This window comes from Diaphorina citri, unplaced genomic scaffold (assembly GCF_000475195.1).
Source record: "Diaphorina citri unplaced genomic scaffold, Diaci psyllid genome assembly version 1.1 scaffold309, whole genome shotgun sequence".
Taxonomy (NCBI): Eukaryota; Metazoa; Arthropoda; class Insecta; order Hemiptera; family Psyllidae; genus Diaphorina; species Diaphorina citri.
In genome coordinates this window covers 107136-127391 of record NW_007377744.1, presented here as the reverse complement: position 1 = coordinate 127391, position 20256 = coordinate 107136, and the positions used below count along the sequence as shown (strand labels likewise).

General features: G+C 38.5%; 3 protein-coding genes and 1 long non-coding RNA gene across 4 annotated transcripts; 2 read left to right on the top strand and 2 right to left on the bottom strand.

Moving 5' to 3' along the window:
* Window positions 1-119: 119 nt before the first annotated feature.
* On the top strand, window positions 120-9519 carry LOC113466666. The gene is made up of 2 exons (XR_003390997.1): window positions 120-201; window positions 9014-9519. It is a non-coding gene; the product is annotated as an uncharacterized LOC113466666 (long non-coding RNA).
* LOC113466661 (major facilitator superfamily domain-containing protein 10-like) lies at window positions 898-12081 on the bottom strand. Its single transcript, XM_026822254.1, has 5 exons — window positions 11636-12081; window positions 11098-11318; window positions 10280-10357; window positions 9972-10050; window positions 898-1186 (listed from the first exon to the last, which is right to left on the bottom strand). Exons 1-5 carry the CDS (start codon window positions 12051-12053, stop codon window positions 1020-1022), a joined length of 963 nt encoding a protein of 320 aa, XP_026678055.1. The 5' UTR covers window positions 12054-12081; the 3' UTR covers window positions 898-1019.
* Window positions 11786-13786, bottom strand: LOC113466660 (putative uncharacterized protein DDB_G0285119). Its single transcript, XM_026822253.1, has one exon. It carries the CDS (start codon window positions 13671-13673, stop codon window positions 12105-12107), a length of 1569 nt encoding a protein of 522 aa, XP_026678054.1. The 5' UTR covers window positions 13674-13786; the 3' UTR covers window positions 11786-12104.
* Window positions 13787-16685: 2899 nt separating this feature from the next.
* Window positions 16686-19886, top strand: LOC103507375. Its single transcript, XM_026822248.1, has 4 exons — window positions 16686-16866; window positions 17250-17558; window positions 18929-19080; window positions 19151-19886. The coding sequence occupies exons 1-4, from the start codon at window positions 16686-16688 to the stop codon at window positions 19316-19318; spliced, it is 810 nt and encodes a 269-aa protein (XP_026678049.1). The 3' UTR covers window positions 19319-19886.
* The last annotated feature ends 370 nt before the right edge of the window (window positions 19887-20256 follow it).

Genomic DNA, 20256 nt, shown 5'->3' with positions numbered 1-20256 from the left:
GGTAAGCAAAACAATAATGATTAAATCTAAAATAAAGATAAACCGAAAAAAGTACATAGGTATAAACATAATGAGAACCTAATTAATATCTAGGTACCCATTATGGTACAGTATGTAAATCAGCGAGGAAGATATAATAAGAAAGATAGGTTGTTGGGAAATAATCTCAATTTCGTAAAAAAAAAAAAAGAAAAAAAAAAGGTAGGTACATAGGTTTTTAGTAAAATGAAGAAAAGAAAAAGTCATTTTGGTAAGCAAAACAATAATGATTAAATCTAAACTAAAGAGAAACCGAAAAAAGTACTTAGGTATAAACAAAATGAGAACCTAATTAATATCTAGGTATTTACAAAAAATAAAAGTAGGTAAGTTTGACAAACCCAGTCGATAATGTGTTTGAAGCCTTACGAGCTTAAGCGAGATTTTTCCATGAAATTTAATGTATAAAAAAATATCTACCAAATTACAATACAAAACTCCACAGCCTTCGATTTTTTTCTTTCCTATTTGGGTTTCTAAAGTAGAGAAAATAAAGGAATGTCAATCTATTTCTATTGCATTGAAAAAACAACACAACTCACTTGATTTGGCACAGAGAGTAAAAAGGAGGTCATCAATTTTGAAAGATGAAATCTTTGGAACTCTAGATTACATTTTTTAAAAAAGAGGTTTGACAGAGGGAACTGTAACTGCTAAAGTCTTATCGTCCCCAAGAGGGATAGGATAGGAGAAAGCCAGCCGTTCCGAGAACGAACCTTATCCGTTCAGGATAAAATCCGCCCCGGGCGGAAATCGATCCGCGGCCTAGCGCTTACAATGCAGACGCGCTACCAACCAAGCTAACTAGCTAGTTAGCTTAGTTGGTAGAGGCTAGCGCATTGGAATTTCTTCTTCATATTTTTGAGAATTTGATTCTACCACATTAAAATAGGACTCTAAGGGTAAGTGATGGAGGAAGCTTACGATCGACGCGGCGTTGACCTCGCCTTAGGTCTTACTTTCCTAACAAGCGTCCAGCCTTACTTGATGGTAGACTTGCGCAGATTATACCACGGCCACAGCAGACACATCCCTCCCAAACAATACGTGACGGTAGCGCCAAACGACCAGTAGCATATAGATGCCACCACCGGCCCCAGGGCCCTCGCTAGGGCCCCCAGCGAGCGGAAAATGCCCATGACGGTACCTTTCTGGGCGTCGAAATGCCAACAGATCCAGTAGTAATGAGCAAAACACAATGTACATGGCAGGGTTAGTCCTTGGAAGACTTTTGGCACTTTCATTTTGTCTACCATCTTTCAATTCAGGAGTGGTCTGAGTTCTTGATCTTAATTGAACCATTTTGTCACACAGTATGGCTTGATTCTTTCAGGATAAAATCCGCCCCGGGCGGGAATCGAACCCGCGGCCTAGCGCTTACAAGGCAGACGCACTACCAACTAAGCAACTAGGCTGGCTTTTCGTCTTTAAGAGGTTTGATAGAGGAAACTGTAACGGCTAAGGACTTATCGTTCCGAGAGCGAAGAGAGAAGGAAAACAGGATGGGTCCATTGAATGATGTTGAATAAAAAAAAAAAATCAAACTTACCCCCAAACAGGACAGCATTGAATTGTTCAGGTGCACCAACAAGGATTTGAAAATACTTGACTTTGTGTTGCAACCATGAATAGAGCCCATTTGGTGAATCATTTAACCGGTAATGGTCCAATAGTGAAGGCATTAGAGGCAAGATCATTGTAAATGCCAACAGATCCAGTAGTAATGAGCAAAACACAATGTACATGGCAGAGTTGGTCCGTGGAAGACTTTTGGCACTTTCATTTTGTTTACCATCTTTCAATTCAGGAGTGGTCTGAGTTCTTGATCTTAATTGAACCATTTTGTCACACAATATGGCTTAATTCTTACAGCAGGTTAGGGTTTTACAACCAGGTATATTTTCCGTATTGGAAAACACTTTATCACCGTTAGTTGTTCATGTTCCATACACACATGTCAAGTGTTTTGTGTGATAACATATTCCCCACATATTAGGTAAATAAATTATTCAAAAAATCACAACTAGAGTAAACAGCTTATCTAACACGGTCTGCAAGATATGGATTCTGTATACTGCCTTGAAATGTTATCAGCATAATGTACAGCTGAGAAAGTGAAAGTATTGAACCAATACATAACTGTCAGAGTAAAATTAATGTTTTTTTTAAGGATTACGTAATACCTGAGTAATACAGGCTGACACCTCAGGCTATCAGTGGATTTAATACAGAATTACAGATACGGTTGCTAAAACACCAGTTTTATTTTTCAGCAAAAACTGCAAAAAAGTAGATTTCTCTTTTTGAAATTTCGCGCTTACACACATGTCAAGTGTTTTGTGTGATAACATATTCCCCACATATTAGGTAAATAAATTATTCAAAAAATCACAACTAGAGTAAATACAACAGCTTATCTAACACGGTCTGCAAGATATGGATTCTGTATACTGCCTTGAAATGTTATCAGCATAATGTACAGCTGAGAAAGTGAAAGTATTGAACCAATACATAACTGTCAGAGTAAAATTAATGTTTTTTTTTAAGGATTACGTAATACCTGAGTAATACAGGCTAACACCTCAGGCTATCAGTGGATTTAATACAGAATATTACAGATACGGTTGCTAAAACACTTTCAGTTTTATTTTTCAGATGATGATGATGATGATGATGTCAGCTTTTCGTGCTGTTATTTTACTGGTAATATAAGCACGCAAACTCAAAATGGTTTGTAATATGAGAATTAATATTCTTAATTTGAGTAATGAATAAGCATAAACCAAGTAACTAAAACTGCGATTTCTTATAAATGAAAATGATAATAATAATAATGATAATGTATGTAGAACAATGAAATTAAGTAATGATGTATTTATGAATATGGTCAAATTTTCGATGGTCAGTTTTTAGTGCCAAAACACGTTTTGAGGTCCCTAGAGCCTAAATCTAAAGTTTCAGCCATAGATCCATCTTGAGTATACATCGGTTACATACAGAACAATGATGAGTACGAGGAGACTTGGGCGAGATACACTTCTTACAAATACTCACCGCTTCTGGAATCAGACCACCCTGTAACAATCAGATGAAATGGAGAAAATGAAGGTATGTTTTATATTTTAGTTTATCAACGTTGGACGTGGTTGGTACTGTTCGGTATGTAGAAAGGCCGCTGGGTTTTGGAGAATTGAAAGTTTATAGATTGGAAAAGGGAACCGAAACTTACACCTTGACGTTTGGGAAGAGTCTAAATCAACGCATTGGTTTTAGCTTGGTACTTGGTGTTGGTGCAGCATGTTTTGCTGCAGTACTGACTCGACATTCCAGGGCCGAGTTGTAGGTGGTGGTGGTAGTATTGAGGAAGTACGCGACAGGTACCATCTGGGTAATCATGTGGTTAAAATAAGTGAGGAGATGAGTAGTTGGTTGCTAAATGGAGGTTAAAACTTTCAGTTAATTAGATAGATTATCCGTGTAGATCCATCTTGAGTATACATCGGTTACATACAGAACAATGATGAGTACGAGGAGACTTGGGCGAGATACACTTCTTACAAATACTCACGGCTTCTGGAATCAGACCACCCTGTAACAATCAGATGAAATGGAGAAAATAAAAGTATGTTTTATATTATAGTTTATCAACGTTGGACGTGGTCGGTACCCAGATGGGTAATCATATATGTGGTTAAAAGTGAGGAGATGAGTAGTTTGTTGCTAAATGGAGGATGGAGGTTAAAAATTTCAGTTAATTAGATAGATTATCCGTGTATTGTTATATGGATATGATATCCATGGGGGAAAAAGAAAAAAGAAATAATAATAATAATAATGGATAAATGGTGTGGTCATAGTTCTCCCCCCCTTATACTTTGTATGACCCGACCCTAACCCATCTTTCAGGATTGTTTGCCCCTACACCTAAGCCTCAGAGTGAGCTTTTTGTGTACTGGTGTGGTCATAGTTCTCCCCCCCTTATACTTTGTATGACCCGACCCTAACCCATCTTTCAGGATTGTTTGCCCCTACACCTAAGCCCCAGAGTGGGCTTTTTGTGTATGTACCTGAGGTGGATAGCCAGGCATGGTCGTTACTCCCATATAATAGTGGAACACATAGTTGAGTAGGATCCAGTTCCCAACAACAATCAATACACAAGTCAGGGCTGGACTCTTATGCCAATAGAAGGGCACACCTATCCAATAGCTGAGAAATACTACGAAGCTTGTTAGAGTGACCACAAGCACCACAAATGCCTGGAAAGAAGAGGAATACAAGATGTGAGGGAGAAAAAATTCCAATAGAAGGGCACACCTATCCAATAGCTGAGAAATACTACGAAGCTTGTTAGAGTGACCACAAGCACCACAAATGCCTGGAAAGAAAAGGAATACAAGATGTGAGGGAGGAAAAATAAAAGAGGGAAGTTCCGTATTTGTATATGAATAATGAACTGTGTGTTCTGCATTTGAACTAGATTATTTTGCATTGCACTTACCCATTTGTTTGTCTGCTTGGTTCTTTGTTTCCTGATAAATCTTGAAGGTAGTAGGTACACTTTTAAAATAAATACAGGAGACATTTTCATTACTTTCTATTTCACACATAAAATTTCCAATTAATTTATTTTCAGACTATCGAGGGTTCCTGCTACTCGTATGTGTGTATTTCTTACTTTTACAGTTCAGTTTTGCCTTCTCAGGTAGGTACATTTTTTTTTTTTTTTTGCTTTCTATTACTACATATAGTTATAGCAAAGCCTAAGCCAATTGATGCATTTTACTACTTTTACTACAGGTACTTTTAATGCATTTTACTTACAGGGCCAATGAATACTACAAAATTGTCCACCACCCAATACATAGGTTCCATGCAGGCATCAATCACATAGCTCTGATTTATGTGGTGATTACCAAACAAAGATTGGAAGTGAAGTAGAAAATACTGACAGTAAGTCCACATGTGACTTCCTCGAATCTAGTGATTTTTAAAAATTTGGAGTGGAGACCCTGCTAGTGTTACTGGGTTCTTGCTTGTGTATGTAGTTAGGTTATTGTCCTAGGTAGTCTATTTTTCATAACCTAGTTCCTAGCTGTTGACACACTTATTTTAAGTATGTTTGGATGAGTGTCATAATGAGACTTAAATGTCCCCTTAAACAATCTGAGCTTGTTATCCTTGGGTGTTTTAGATGCTGCTGTAAAAGTGCGGGTAAAATTTTCACTTTGAGAAGGATTTTGAGAATCGCATCTTTTATAGGGGGTTTATAGGTGTAAAAGCGACAAGTGTTATACACCACAATAATACACTGGCCAATCACCGGTAAAAACTGCAACAACGGAGAACCGATTCTGTTATTTTTTTCAATTGAAAATTAATATTTTTCATTTTGGTGTGCCAGCCTAGTTAGCTTAGTTGGTAGTGCGTCTGCCTTGTAAAAGTGTCACAAGTACACACTACTAGGTAAACAAGCAATATTTACTATTATTATGTATATGTATTATGCTACCCTGGAGTTGGGGTTTGATCCCTAAAACAATTTTCTGCAAGGATTTGACTTGGTCTTGCACTGTTGGTATGTTGAATTGTTGAATGTAATCTCTTACCAATCTACCTCTATAAATTATGTAGGTAGTTCAAATAACTCCTCACTGACCCTAATAAGTTCTATTGTCAGTAGGTAACTTGGGTTTTGGAGGTTATTATTAAGGATCTAATGATATAAACCTCTGCCAAATCTCAAACTGCAATGCCTTGAGTACAATAAGTTAATACATATCAACCCTGACCAGTATTCAGTGACTTGTCTTGAGTTTTATCAGTCTTATCATTTATCACGTAATACAAATTTAAATTCTCGCGGTCAAAAACTAGCGAAAAGGTGTCTCCCAAATTTCATCATATCTCAGAAACGACTGATTTTATGAGGGAAAAAAACCCAAGGGTTTGTTCAGAAAGACCCACTGAATCGAATGGTTAATAGAAGTTCTCTTGAAAATCCCTCGTTTCTCCGAAATCAATGAAAGAAAAGTGAGAAAATTACATTGCGTCTTATGGGACTTTGGATTTCTTGCCACTCATGCGATCACGTGACCCACTCATGCGATCACGTGACTCATCAGGAGGTTGCCTCAGATATAAACAATGCAGGGCATGGGGAGTTGCGTATCTATTTGTTCTACATCTATGGTTACCACTCCAATGCAAAACTGTAGAAACAATATCCTATCTCACCTCGACCGAGCTCATCTCAGCCCTGTTCATAAACACAGCCTGAACCACTTTTGAAGCTTTCTACAAAAATGTTTACAAAATTTAAAAACTCGCGGGGTTTGTCCAATATTGATAAAAAGGCCGCGTTCACATGACACGCTGTTTGTTTACTTTTTTGCGCGCGAATTCAAAATTATTCACGAAACACGGATTGCACGTTGGATATTAGCAGGTTCTCGTTCTATCACCGAAGTTAAGTTGCGTTGTGCATGGTTGGCATTTGAATGTGACTATCTATGCAAGGATCTTCTGTCAGCGGTTCTCAACCTTTCTTCGCCCGCGTACCCCTTGGGGTACAAGCGTTCTCACAAACCTCTACCCCCATCATAATGAGTACTGAGTAGGTAATGAGACCCATACCTAGATTGATTTATGTACAACTAAGTACTAGGTACTGAGTTCTAAACACACTCAGTAGTAGGTACCTACCTTTTGAAAAGATTCAGTAGTTGCTTCGATACCTTGAGGTCAAAATTCAGTACCTTTTGAGACTGGTAGGTGCGTAGGTACTGCACTGATAATCCGTTAAAATTCGCTTTTCTTATTCTTTTGTCCGCCATTACAACTTGGCAAATATTGCACCAATCAGAGGACCCAGAATAAAGCCCACTGAGAATGCTATGCCAACCAATGCCTGAGGAAAAGAAGAGGATATCGGTAAGTAGGTACATACAGATACAATACCTACATGTTTCAATTGTTTCATACATTGTTCCAATATTCACATTATGGTAAAAAAAAACAAGCGGCCTTGAGGCAAAATATTTCTGGGTAAAAAAAAGGTAACATAGGTTTGTTCAAAGAATGTTTGCAATTTCCAAATCTATGTAACGAAAAAAAAAAAAAATCTGTTTCATTCTTGCAATTATTTGATGTTTCCTTCTCTGAAAAGCCCCTTTACTCTTGCAGCATAGGACTGAAAAGCCCCTTTACTCTTGCAGTCTAAACAAGGTCTTATATATTTGATTGGTAATAACATTACATTTTATGGAAAAATGAAAGCTTTCTACAAAAATGTTTACAAAATTTAAAAATTCGCGGGGTTTGTCCAATATTGATAAAAAGGCCGCGTTCACATGACACGCTGTTTGTTTACTTTTTTGCGCGCGAATTTAAAATTATTCACGAAACACGGATTGCACGTTGGTTATTACCAGGTTCTCGTTCTATCACCGAAGTGAAGTTGTGCATGGTTGGCATTTGAATGTGACTATCTATGCAAGGATCTTCTGTCAGCGGTTCTCAACCTTTCTTCACCCGCGTACCCCTTGGGTACAAGCGTTCTCACGAACCTCTACCGCCATCATAATTAGTTCTGACTTCTTACTGAGTAGGTAACGAGTACCCATACCTAAGGAGATTGATTTATGTACCACTAAGTACTAGGTACTGAGTTCTAAACACACTCAGTAGGTACCTACCTACCTTTTGAAAAGATTCAGTAGGTGCTTCTGTACCTTGAGGTCAAAATTCAGTACTTTTTGAGACTGGTAGGTGCGTAGGTACTGCACTGATAATCCGTCAAAATTCGCTTTTGTTACTCTTTTGTCCGCCATTACACAGTTTTTTTCGCGTACTCCCCGGAGGATCTCTCGCGTTCCCTCAGGGGTATGAGAATTGCTGTTCTATGTGCTGCTGGTTTTATAGCATATTGTACAAAGGTACCAAAGAATACTATGTAGGTAATATTTTCACAGGTATCATCAATTTTTTATTAGAAAATGTAAACAATACAGAATAGTAAGCATTTATACAGGCAGTTTGGTTGAGTTCCAAAAAGTCTCGTTAAGAATACAACAGTTACACAGATAGGTACCTACATAATTTCATTTGATGTTTCCTTCTCTGAAAAGCCCCTTTACTCTTGCAGCATAGGACTGAAAAGCCCCTTTACTCTTGCAGTCTAAACAAGGTCTTCATCAAGTTTCCAGACCAGACCATCAGACAGAAAATACTATGTACCTATGACTTTGCTAACAAAACATTACTTACCATACCTACACCTCGCTGAGCTACAGTAGAGACATCAGTGACTATTGCCATGGACAGACTCACATTGCCTTTGCTCAAACCCCCAACAAACCTTGCAAATACAAACATAGCAAAACTATGGGACAGTGCCCACAAGACGTAACTGCTTGCTATGCCAAACTGTGAAACAGAGATAAACAAAATGGTTAGCAAGATCAAGCATTGCAATGAAAGAGAAATTAGTTTCCAAATCAATGTACATATTACACATTTATTGTCTTTCCTCTGATTTCTTCTTCTTTTTTTTCTCTTGTTAATTGGTGTTAACACCTCCTCTTTGAAGGAGCCAGCAGCTTGTGTGTACCACAGTGGTATGATGAGGATCTACTGATCTAGGATTCCTGTTGGCTCCCTTTGGTTTTGACTAGACCATTTTTTTAGGGGGTATCAAAATTGAAGTGATAGATACTTACCAAGCATAAGAGCATGACAGGTTTCCTCCCAAACACATCTGACATGGCTCCTACAATGGGTGATGTGAGAAACTGAAGAAATGAAAACATTGAGCCCAAGAACCCTGCAACATAGATTCAATAACAAGGGTAATGTTTCAAATAAAAAAATAAGGTTCAAAGAAGGATTTCTTATTTCACCTGGATGTTCAAAGTTTTTTTTTTTTTTTTTTTTTTGTTGGGGCAGGGTGAAATTTCCCCTAGCTTTTCAAAAGGTAGGTACATAGGTTTTTAGTAAAATGAAGAAAAGAAAAAGTCATTTTGGTAAGCAAAACAATAATGATTAAATCTAAACTAAAGAGAAACCGAAAAAAGTACTTAGGTATAAACAAAATGAGAACCTAATTAATATCTAGGTATTTACAAAAAATAAAAGTAGGTAAGTTTGACAAACCCAGTCGATAATGTGTTTGAAGCCTTACGAGCTTAGGCGAGATTTTTCCATGAAATTTAATGTATAAAAAGTATCTATCAAATTACAATACAAAAACTCCACAGCCTTGGATTTTTTTCCTTCCTATTTGAGTTTCTAAAGTAGAGAAAGTAAAGGAATGTCAATCTATTTCTACTGCATTGAAAAAAACAACACAACTCACTTGATTTGGCACAGAGAGTAAAAAGGAGGTCATCAATTTTGAAAGATGAAATCTTTGGAACTCTAGATTACATTTTTTTTAAAAGAGGTTTGACAGAGGGTCGTCCCCAAGTCTTATCGTCCCCAAGAGGGATAGGATAGGAGAAAGCCAGCCGTTCCGAGAACGAACCTTATCCGTTCAGGATAAAATCCGCCCCGGGCGGAAATCGACCCGCGGCCTAGCGCTTACAATGCAGACGCGCTACCAACCAAGCGAACTAGGCTAGCGCATTGGAATTTCTTCTTCATATTTTTGAGAATTTGATTCTACCACATTAAAATAGGACTCTAAGGGTAAGTGATGGAGGAAGCTTACGATCGACGCGGCGTTGACCTCGCCTTAGGTCTTACTTTCCTAACAAGCGTCCAGCCTTACTTGATGGTAGACTTGCGCAGATTATACCACGGCCACAGCAGACACATCCCTCCCAAACAATACGTGACGGTAGCGCCAAACGACCAGTAGCATATAGATGCCACCACCGGCCCCAGGGCCCTCGCCAGGGCCCCCAGCGAGCGGAAAATGCCCATGACGGTACCTTTCTGGGCGTCTGAGCCGAACTGGGACACTAAGGTCATTGTAGACGGAACGGCCATGGATGTGGAGATGGCAAACAGGAAGAGACCAAAGTAGAGGAGGAGCATGGAGTTAGCCAGACCGATGCAGAAGAACGAGGGGATGATGATCAGGAGACCCTGGGAGAGAGAAATAGTGTGATTTGATTAGAACGTTACGTATAAGTTCCTAGAAATAATTCAGACAAGAGAAAAAAAGTAGTTATCAACGATTTTTCAAAGAGGATTGATAGAAGGAGCTGTGATTGCTAAGGACGTCCGAAAGCGACAGGAAGAGACCAAAGTAGAGGAGGAGCATGGAGTTAGCCAGACCGATGCAGAAGAACGAGGGGATGATGATCAGGAGACCCTGGGGAGATAGAAATAGTGTTATTTGATTAGAACGTTACGTATAAGTTCCTAGAAATAATTCAGACAAGAGAAAAAAAGTAGGTATCAACGATTTTTCAAAGAGGATTGATAGAAGGAGCTGTGATTGGTAAGGACGTCCGAAAGCAAAGAGACGGTATAGGAGAAAGCCAGCCGTTCCGAGAACGAACCTTATCTGTTTAGAATAAAATCAGCCCCGGGCGGAAATCGAACCCGCGACCTAGCGCTTACAAGGTGGAGGTGCTATCTTCCAAGCAAACTCGGCTGGCCTTTATGTAAGAGTGTGTAATTCTAGTATGGCCAATTCTCAATCTTGTTAATAAAATCTCCTCGTTACGAATTTTTCTAAGTGATGTTTTCCAAGGTGTAGTGTTATCTTTGATATGCCAGCCGTTCCGAGAACGAACCTTATCTGTTTAGAATAAAATCAGCCCCGGGCGGAAATCGAACCCGCGACCTAGCGCTTACAAGGTAGAGGTGCTATCTTCCAAGCAAACTCGGCTGGCCTTTAAAGCCAGCCGTTCCGAGAACGAACCTTATCTGTTTAGAATAAAATCAGCCCCGGGCGGAAATCGAACCCGCGACCTATCGCTTACAAGGTGGAGGTGCTATCTTCCAAGCAAACTCGGCTGGCCTTTAACAACAAAAATTAATCATTTGATAAGATAAGGTGACTCAGCGGTTGTGCCACGATGAATACAACCAGCGAGTACTACTTACCAGAAGGGCAGTCTTCTTCATGGAGTGACTCGGTAGACGTCGCACCCAGGACCCTTGAAGCAGAGCCATGGTCAGTCCTATACCGAAGAACATCCAGCCTTGCTGCATAGAAGTGTAGTGGAACTTGTGGTGAGTGAGAAATGTGAGAGTAAACTCCAGACCCGAATAGAGGAAGAGGTACACGAAATACGTGCGGCCTAGTCCACACAGCTCCTCATGCTCTGAAATAAGGGGAAGTAAGGCAGGAATATTAATGATCGAACGAACTGAGTTCCAATTTTTAACTCCGACTTTTTTTTTATTATTACCTACTTTTATTTCAAAGGTTTAATAGAAGCTGTAACAGCTAAGATCTTATCATCCCGTAATCGAAGAGAGAAGGAGGACGGGATAGGATGATGCCAGCCATTTACAATAAAGTTCCCCCTCGGCGGGAATCGAATCCGCGACCCGGAGCTTACAAGGCTGTAGGGGTCCTATTCCGGAGTTCTACAGTTTGTACTGAACTATATGATGTATGTATAATGTTGAGACTTACTTGACTTGGGTAGATTTCTGACTGGTGTAAAGAGGAACAGGTCGGTAATACTGATGTAGGCTAAAGCTTGACTCAAACTCTCCACTACTTGTAAATTTGATGTAATATTGATTTGTTCAGAGTGAATATCATTGTGAGTCAAGATCATTACTCCTCCACAGGCTCTTCCGAGATTGATAAAATCTTTTCTAAAAGCCGAAAAATTTTTCAAATTAATTACATTTTTCTCAGATAAATGAGTTTCTTGAAGACATAGAACCTTTGGAGAAAATTTCTCAAGGAGCAATTTTATTTCATTCAGTTTGTTATAGTATCCGTTTGTATTCCATTGAATGATGTTGAATTTATTATAGAACTTATCCTTGAAATTTGGGTCAGACTGGTTTGATGTGTTTGGATCATGATTTGATGTATCCATAAAAATAATGTAAAATGGGAGTAATTTAACTATCTAATAAAAAGTAGATATTTATGGGGTATATTTATTTTTATTTTTGTTTTTATTCTTTCTTGTATTGTAGTTATGTGGTTCGTGACCCTGAGATTTGGTATAAGTATGTTCATTATAAATTGCAGTGAGGTTAATTTCATTAGTATCTTCTTTCAGAGTTTGGATGTTGAAATTTTGTTTTCTTTGTCTTGCTTTCTTGCTACTCTGTATATTATTATCAGTGTTATTTAGGCTAATTTTATCTTTAGAATGGTCTTTGTTTGTTGATTGAGGTTTCTCAGAGACCGAGAGATGAGGAGTAATAGGTCTCGGTGTATTGAGATCTGTTAAACTATCTTCCTTGGATAAATCAGGTTTGTCAGGGCTTGTGGGTATAAGATGAATATGTCCAGGAGTATCGTCATTGGTTACATGATCTTCTCTGGTTTTGTCTGGATTCTCCAAACACAGGGATTGTGAATTATCAGGTCCAGGGGTATCGTGATCTATTGCATGAATTTCCTCGGATAATTCAGGTGTCTTTAGACATGAAGGTTGAGAAACATTGGGTCTGGGTCTAGGAGTATTAGGAATTGAGTCAGAGTCTTCAAAAATGATAGGGCTGGATGTATATGTATTCTTTTGAGGACTTGAAGCAGTCTTGAGGTGGTCCGAATATTGATTAGCAGGAGTAGAGCTATTATTTCCTATGGCTGACATGGAAATGTTGAAGGGGGGTGGTGAATTTCTTGGTTTGTGAACAGCATTTCTATAAGGATTATTTGGCAATGTATGGCTTCTGTTGACATTGTATGGAGCTGGAATATGATCTATAGCATTTCTAAATCCATTATTGTTTCTAAGAAATTTGGCTTCAAAGAAAGTGAGTTGTTGGCTGAACATGAGATTAACAATGCTAGCAGACTTAACATATTCGGGGCAGTCTTTATTCAAAGGAGCATGTTTTTCTTTGCAGTTAATGCATCGTTGAGCATTTTCACAGTCATGAGGAGTCTCCCAGATGATGTTGTGGCAATTTTCACATTTTTTATTTTTGGTCTTGCAGTACTTAACCAGATGCCCTAGTTTGAAGCATTCTGAGCATTGGTAGACTCTTGGTCTATAAGGTTCAACCTCGATGATCAAATTCCATAGGAATATGTTCTTAGGGATTGTATTCCCTTCAAAGCATAAAGAAACTGTTGATGTGTTTTTGCCTCTGAATCTGAACCTCCTAATAGAGGTCAATGCACCTGTGTAATCTTGAGGTGTTACCAAATTTGTTATGAGTTCTTCATCTGTAATGTCAGGATCAATTCCCTTTATTACACCAAACATATGATTATAATTGAAAGGGATAAATATGTTTATGTTTTTATCCTTATCGTTGAAAGCTGCCAGTTTGTTCGCTGTTTCAGGCGTTGCTGTTGTACATATCATAAGTTTGCTACTAATTCTTTGTATATTAAACTTTTCATTTTTTCCAAGAAAAGCTGTTACTGTTTGTGCCACTCTGGCTTTGTTTAGATGGGCAGTTTTATTTCTGTGTTTAATCACTACCTTATAACTACTAGAAATAATATTTTTTTCATTATAATGGTTTGCCATGATGATAGAAGATAAGAAGGCGACGAAGAGCCTAACGAATAAAAATAAACTACCGAAAACGAAAAGAAACTAAAGAATTACCTTTAACCTTGGCTCACCTGAACCTTGATTACCAAGATTTTGTAAACTTGTCTTTTTTTTCCCTATATTTTTTTTTTTTTTTTTTTAAAAAGAAAAAAAATCAAACTTACCCCCAAACAGGACAGCATTGAATTGATCGGGTGCACCAACAAGGATTTGAAAATATTTGACTTTGTGTTGCAACCATGAATAGAGCCCATTTGGTGAATCATTTAACCGGTAATGGTCCAATAGTGAAGGCATTAGAGGCAAGATCATTGTAAATGCCAACAGATCCAGTAGTAATGAGCAAAACACAATGTACATGGCAGGGTTAGTCCTTGGAAGACTTTTGGCACTTTCATTTTGTTTACCATCTTTCAATTCAGGAGTGGTCTGAGTTCTTGATCTTAATTGAACCATTTTGTCACACAGTATGGGCCATCTTTCAATTCAGGAGTGGTCTGAGTTCTTGATCTTAATTGAACCATTTTGTCACACAATATGGCTTAATTCTTACAGCAGGTTAGGGTTTTACAACCAGGTATATTTTCCGTATTGGAAAACACTTTATCACCGTTAGTTGTTCATGTTCCATACACACATGTCAAGTGTTTTGTGTGATAACATATTCCCCACATATTAGGTAAATAAATTATTCAAAAAATCACAACTAGAGTAAATATAACAGCTTATCTAACACGGTCTGCAAGATATGGATTCTGTATGCTGCCTTGAAATGTTATCAGCATAATGTACAGCTGAGAAAGTGAAAGTATTGAACCAATACATAACTGTCAGAGTAAAATTAATGTTTTTTTTTTAAGGATTACGTAATACCTGAGTAATACAGGCTAACACCTCAGGCTATCAGTGGATTTAATACAGAATTACAGATACGGTTGCTACTTAAAACACTTTCAGTTTTATTTTTCAGCAAAAAGTGCAAAAACTGCAAAAAAGTAGATTTCTCTTTTTGAAATTTCGCGCTTATCATTTAAAATTTTAAAGAGTAAACAAGTAAATCAACCAATGAAAACAAAAGAATTGAAAGTAAACAGATGATTTTATTGGTCGATCAAAATCCGATCGTGAAAAAAAAATCGACTTTCGACGATGCCGACAATCAAGTGCCTCAACAAATCCTACCCTTCGATATGGACGAACAGGGTGGGGGTCCCATGGAGGCAGCTTCCCCTACAGAGGGTTCCAGGGCGGGAGTCCTATAGGCGAACAGGGTGGGGGTCCCATGGAGGCAACTTCCCCTACAGAGGGTTCCAGGGTGGGAGTCCTATAGAGGCAGCTTCCCGTATTCCCTACAGAGGGTTCCATATCAGGCGCTCTTCCTCCGACCAATGCCTATGTGAGGAAAATGTAACCAGTGATCAGTGAGTGCGTATGTAGAGAGTTGGTTGTTTGGTTGTTTAAAAAGATGAGTGTTCCACCGCCGTTTTTATTTCGGTGAGGTTGTTTCGGTTTCGGTGAGAGTTGGTTGTTAGAGTGAGTGAATGAGGTATGTGTAGAGAGTAACTGAGCTGTAAAGAAAACTAATCTTTTCAGTTGACTATATGTAGGGTAGAGAAGTGCAACTAAGTACAAAGAGAGAGTGAGTTGTAAAAAAGAACTACTCTTTTCCAGTGAACTACTCAGCTAACGAGTCAGATCCTAACTATACCTTTACCCACAGGGAGTTGAAGGGTGAGGTAAACGTTTAGACTGTAGAGAGTGAGTGAGCTGTAAAGAAAACTATTCCTCAAAGGACTAAATGCAGGGTAAAGAAATGTAAAGAGTGAGTGAGGTAAAAAAGAACTACTCAGTTATTGAGTCAGTTCCTAACTCCGTATACCTATAACCATAGGGAGTTGAAGAGCGAGTTAAATGTGTAGAGTGAGTTTAAAGTCAGATCTTAAAACTTGTAACACACTCTTTCAAGAACCTTCACTGCTACAAGGGGAAGTATTAGGGGCCTATTTCTCGAAGCAATGCACATTCCGAACTCTGCCCTCTACAAAAATTGAACTTAAAAAAAGCGTTTTTCAGAGTGCAGAAATGTGTTGTATTTCGTGAAATAGGCCCCGTAGTCAAACACTGTTTGTTTCGCTTATTTCAATGAGTATTTGTTCGCCTTGAGTAGTCATGTATGTTATTGGTAAGTAGCTATTTATCTACGTTTGGTACGTAGAATAGTATGTAGTTGTTTTCAAATGCAGGAGGTGTTAACTATCAGGTCATTTTTCCCCGAGCATTGCAGTATTTCTCTACAATATCTTTACTGACTTCTATGGCAGGACAATTAGACAAGTGACTCGCGTTCATAGGAGTTTGTAAGGGACATAAAAGATAATCCATACAACCAATTCTGTGAAGATGTTCTGCTAGGCAATCATGGCCGGTTAACAGTCGGAACTTTGCTACAGCTGCTTTTCTAGGCATGTTAGGTACTACTTTGCAATTTACCAAGCCGGTCCAGTTACCTCGGAGGGTAACGCGTTTGCGTAGCAAGTGCTAAACCGTGGGTTACATTCCCACCCGAGGCGGATTTATCCTAAACAGATGGGGTTCGTTCTCGGAACTGCTTTCTTTCTCCTATCCTGTCTTCCTTCCCTCTTCGCTTTCGGGACGATAAGACCTTAGCAGTTACAATTCCCGCTATCAAACCTCTTGAAGAAAATCAATGGACTAACATGTTTTTTCTTTCCCTCGCAGGGAATCGAACGACACCATGCTTCTGGTTCTCAAAGAGATCTACTCCGACCTGCCATACACGAACAATTTGGAAAGTAAAAATATCTGACTCCTATCCGATATTGAGAAGCGCGGTAGCGCTCCGCCCCGCCAAGTCAAGAAAGTTTGACAGCGCTATCGTTCTTACAGGTTCAGATCGAGAAGCCATACTTCGTGGAGGTAACCAAACACATTGCAGTCCCCGTAGCAGTCCCAGTACCCAAACCTATGCCTTATCCCGTGCACAAGTATATTCAAATACCCAAGTATATTCAAGTACCTCAATCTAGTAAGTACCCAAGCCTATGCCTTATCCCGTGCACAAGTACATTCAAATACCTCAATCCTATGCCTTATCCCGTGCACAAGTATATTCAAATACCCAAGTATATTCAAGTGCCTCAATCTAGTAAGTACCCAATCCTATGCCTTATCCCGTGCAGTTTGTTCTCGGTCTCTCGGAACGGCTGGCTTTCTGTCAAAAATCTTCGTCACTTAAAGGAAAGTTTTTCATTAGATTTTGATTCCGAACAGATTTTAAGGAGTCCATATGCAGGGCCGTAGCCAGGATTTTGTCGGCCCCCCCTTAAATGTGGCCCTGCCCCGTAGAGACCATCAGATAGGAGTGGTCTCACAGTGGAAGGATTGAGGTATAACACCCTCTGGACGTCCAAAAATAATAGGTCCTGCCATGTCCCAACTTTTCTTGATTAGTTGATTACCTACTGGCCTTATCCTGTGCACAAGTATATTCAAATACCCAAGTATATTCAAGTGCCTCAATCTAGTAAGTACTCAATCCTATGCCTTATCCCGTGCACAAGTATATTCAAGTACCTCAATCTAGTAAGTACTCAATCCTATGCCTTATCCTGTGCACAAGTATATTCAAATACCCAAGTATATTCAAGTGCCTCAATCTAGTAAGTACTCAAACCTATGGCGCTATATCGTTCTTACAGGTTCAGATCGAGAAGCCATACTTCGTGGAGGTAACCAAACACATTGCAGTCCCCGTGGCAGTCCCAGTACCCAAACCTATGCCTTATCCCGTGCACAAGTATATTCAAATACCCAAGTATATTCAAGTACCTCAATCTAGTAAGTACTCAATCTTATGCCTTATCCCGTGCACAAGTATATTCAAATGCCCAAGTATATTCAAGTACCTCAATCTAGTAAGTACTCAATCCTATGCCTTATCCCGTGCACAAGTATATTCAAATATGTTCTAAGGGGGACGTTGTAGGTTTTGTTTGGCGCGGAGTATTTCAAATGTTCGTTTATTATGGAAGTCTGTAGCAATATTCAGGAATTTGTCCTGGCCTTCTTCTTTTATGTGTTGGAAGATGTAATATTGTTCGTGTAATTGTAAGTAAAAAACATGGTATCTTAAGGCTAAATAATTGAGAAATCACACTGATTATTTTGTTTTGTTTACAATTTTTGTAAAAAGACAGCAGGCAGCTGATGAAACGAAATTGTAGAAACGAATGACTCTCACAATATGTTAAATATTTGCGGGAATCAAAAATACATATTAGAAAATTTACTTTTTTAAAAGTAGAATGAAAAATATTCTAATTTACGTAGAATAATAGAAAGTAAACAAGTAGAATGAGAAATATTCTAATTTACGTAAAAAAAAGTAGAATGAAAAATAATCTAATTTACGTAAAAAAAGTAGAATGAAAAATATTCTAATTTACGTAAAAAAAGGTAGGATGAAAAAATATCCTAAATTTACTTTTTAAAAAGTAGGATAAACAAACATATATTCTATCTTTACTTTTTACTTTTTATATTATGTGAACGCACGATATTGAAACTTAGGTTGTTAGATTTACCTATTGTTTGTCGAATAAGTATTGAACTATGGTGGTATTTCGGAAATCAATTATTTACAATCATATAAAATTGGTATGTATGTACTTGTTTTCTTGAGCTAGTAAGTACCCAAACCTATGCCTTATCCCGTGCACAAGTATATTCAAATACCCAAGTATATTCAAGTACCTCAATCCAGTAAGTACCCATTTCCACTTTTTCCAGACATGTTAGCTTTTATTAATTATTATTATTCATTTAAGAAGTTTCTATTTATTTGTTATTCGATACAAATCTCTCAATAAAAAAATATTTAATAAATGGTATACCCATCCGTAAAAGCTGGAGCTTGTACCACGGATAAGGACGTGCCGGAGTTTGGAGGGTTGCTCGTCTGCGGAAGATAGCGGGTTCGATTCCCGCCCGGGGCGAACTTTATCTTAACAGGTAAGGTTCGTTCTCGGAACGGCTGGCTTTCTTCTAGCCTGTGCTGCAGCGCTCTTCGATTTCGGGACGATAAGACCTCCGTTGTAACAGTTCTCTTTATTGAACTTATGTGGGTGGGAATGAACATTTTACGAGGCTACAATAATTCATTGAACCTCTATTTAAACACAATTTTATTCTCCCTCCCCTCTCTTTAGGTGTAGACCACACGGGCGGCACTCAGGAACGAAGCACCACCGCCTCCCTCTCTCCTCGCCCTACCCGACCTCCCTCCCCTCCCTCCTACTCTACCACCCCCCACCCCTACTCCTTCGACTACCCCTACTACACCCCAGAACATCTACCTCAGGTGTCTATCCATCCCAATGGGGTGTCACCTTCCCCTACACCCTCACAAGATTATATGCTACAACTCTCAGGTGTCTATCCATCCCAATGGGGTGTCACCTTCCCCTACACCCTCACAAGATTATATGCTACAACTACTGGAACAGAAATCTCATCAGGGCGCGCTTACACTAGAGGAACTACAGCAACTTATGCAATCCGAGAAACTGCCGGATGATCCGTTTATTATCAAAAAATAGAGGTGTCTCACTTTACCCCATCTTCCTCTACATCACAAGATTATATGTTACAACTACTGGAAATCTCATCAGGGCGCGCTTACACTAGAGGAACTACAGCAACTTATGCAATCCGAGAAACTGCCGGACGATCCGTTTATTATCAAAAAATAGAGGTGTCTCACTTTACCTCATCTTCCTCTACACCCTCACAAGATTATATACGTTACAACTACTGGAGTACTGGAACAGATGTGCTACAACCAGTTCGATGCGATGTCCACCATCGACAGCAAATTTACACTCGCATATTTCGATTTTGCATGAATCCTAACTAGAAATAGATATGATATTTATTTATTTAAATATAAGAAGTTCACTAAAATTTCTCCCCTTCCCTAGGATGTATGCAGCGTTTCCTCTCTGCTAGAAATTTCAATAAATAAATCTAATAAGAACAAGATCAATTAAAATTCCAAAAAAGTACAAGGTGAGTTTATTTTTCCGTGAGCTAAGTAAACTAAACTAAGTATAATTTACACAAGGAAGGTAAACTAATGATATCAAGGAAGGAATCCATTCTGCAAAATATGTAAAAGTAATAAAAAAATGTAAAAAATATTTACATGAGAAAAAAATATACCTACAATTAAATTATATGAATTAAAATTTTAAATCACAGAATGTAAACAAATTAAAATTATTTTTCTTATTTACAATGTCAGCTAGGACTTTTTATACTGTCAAGCCAACCACTTTCAAAAGCCTTAAATAATTCTAAAGCTAACCAGCTTAGTTAGCTTGGAAGGTAGCGCGTTTGCTTTGTAAGCGCTAGATCGCGGGTTCGATTCCCGCCCGGGGAGGATTTTATCTAAACAGATTAGGTTCTGTATTGTTTTGTACAACGCTTATGGTACCTGAGATCAATCAGTGTGATTTCTCAATTATTTAGCCTTAAG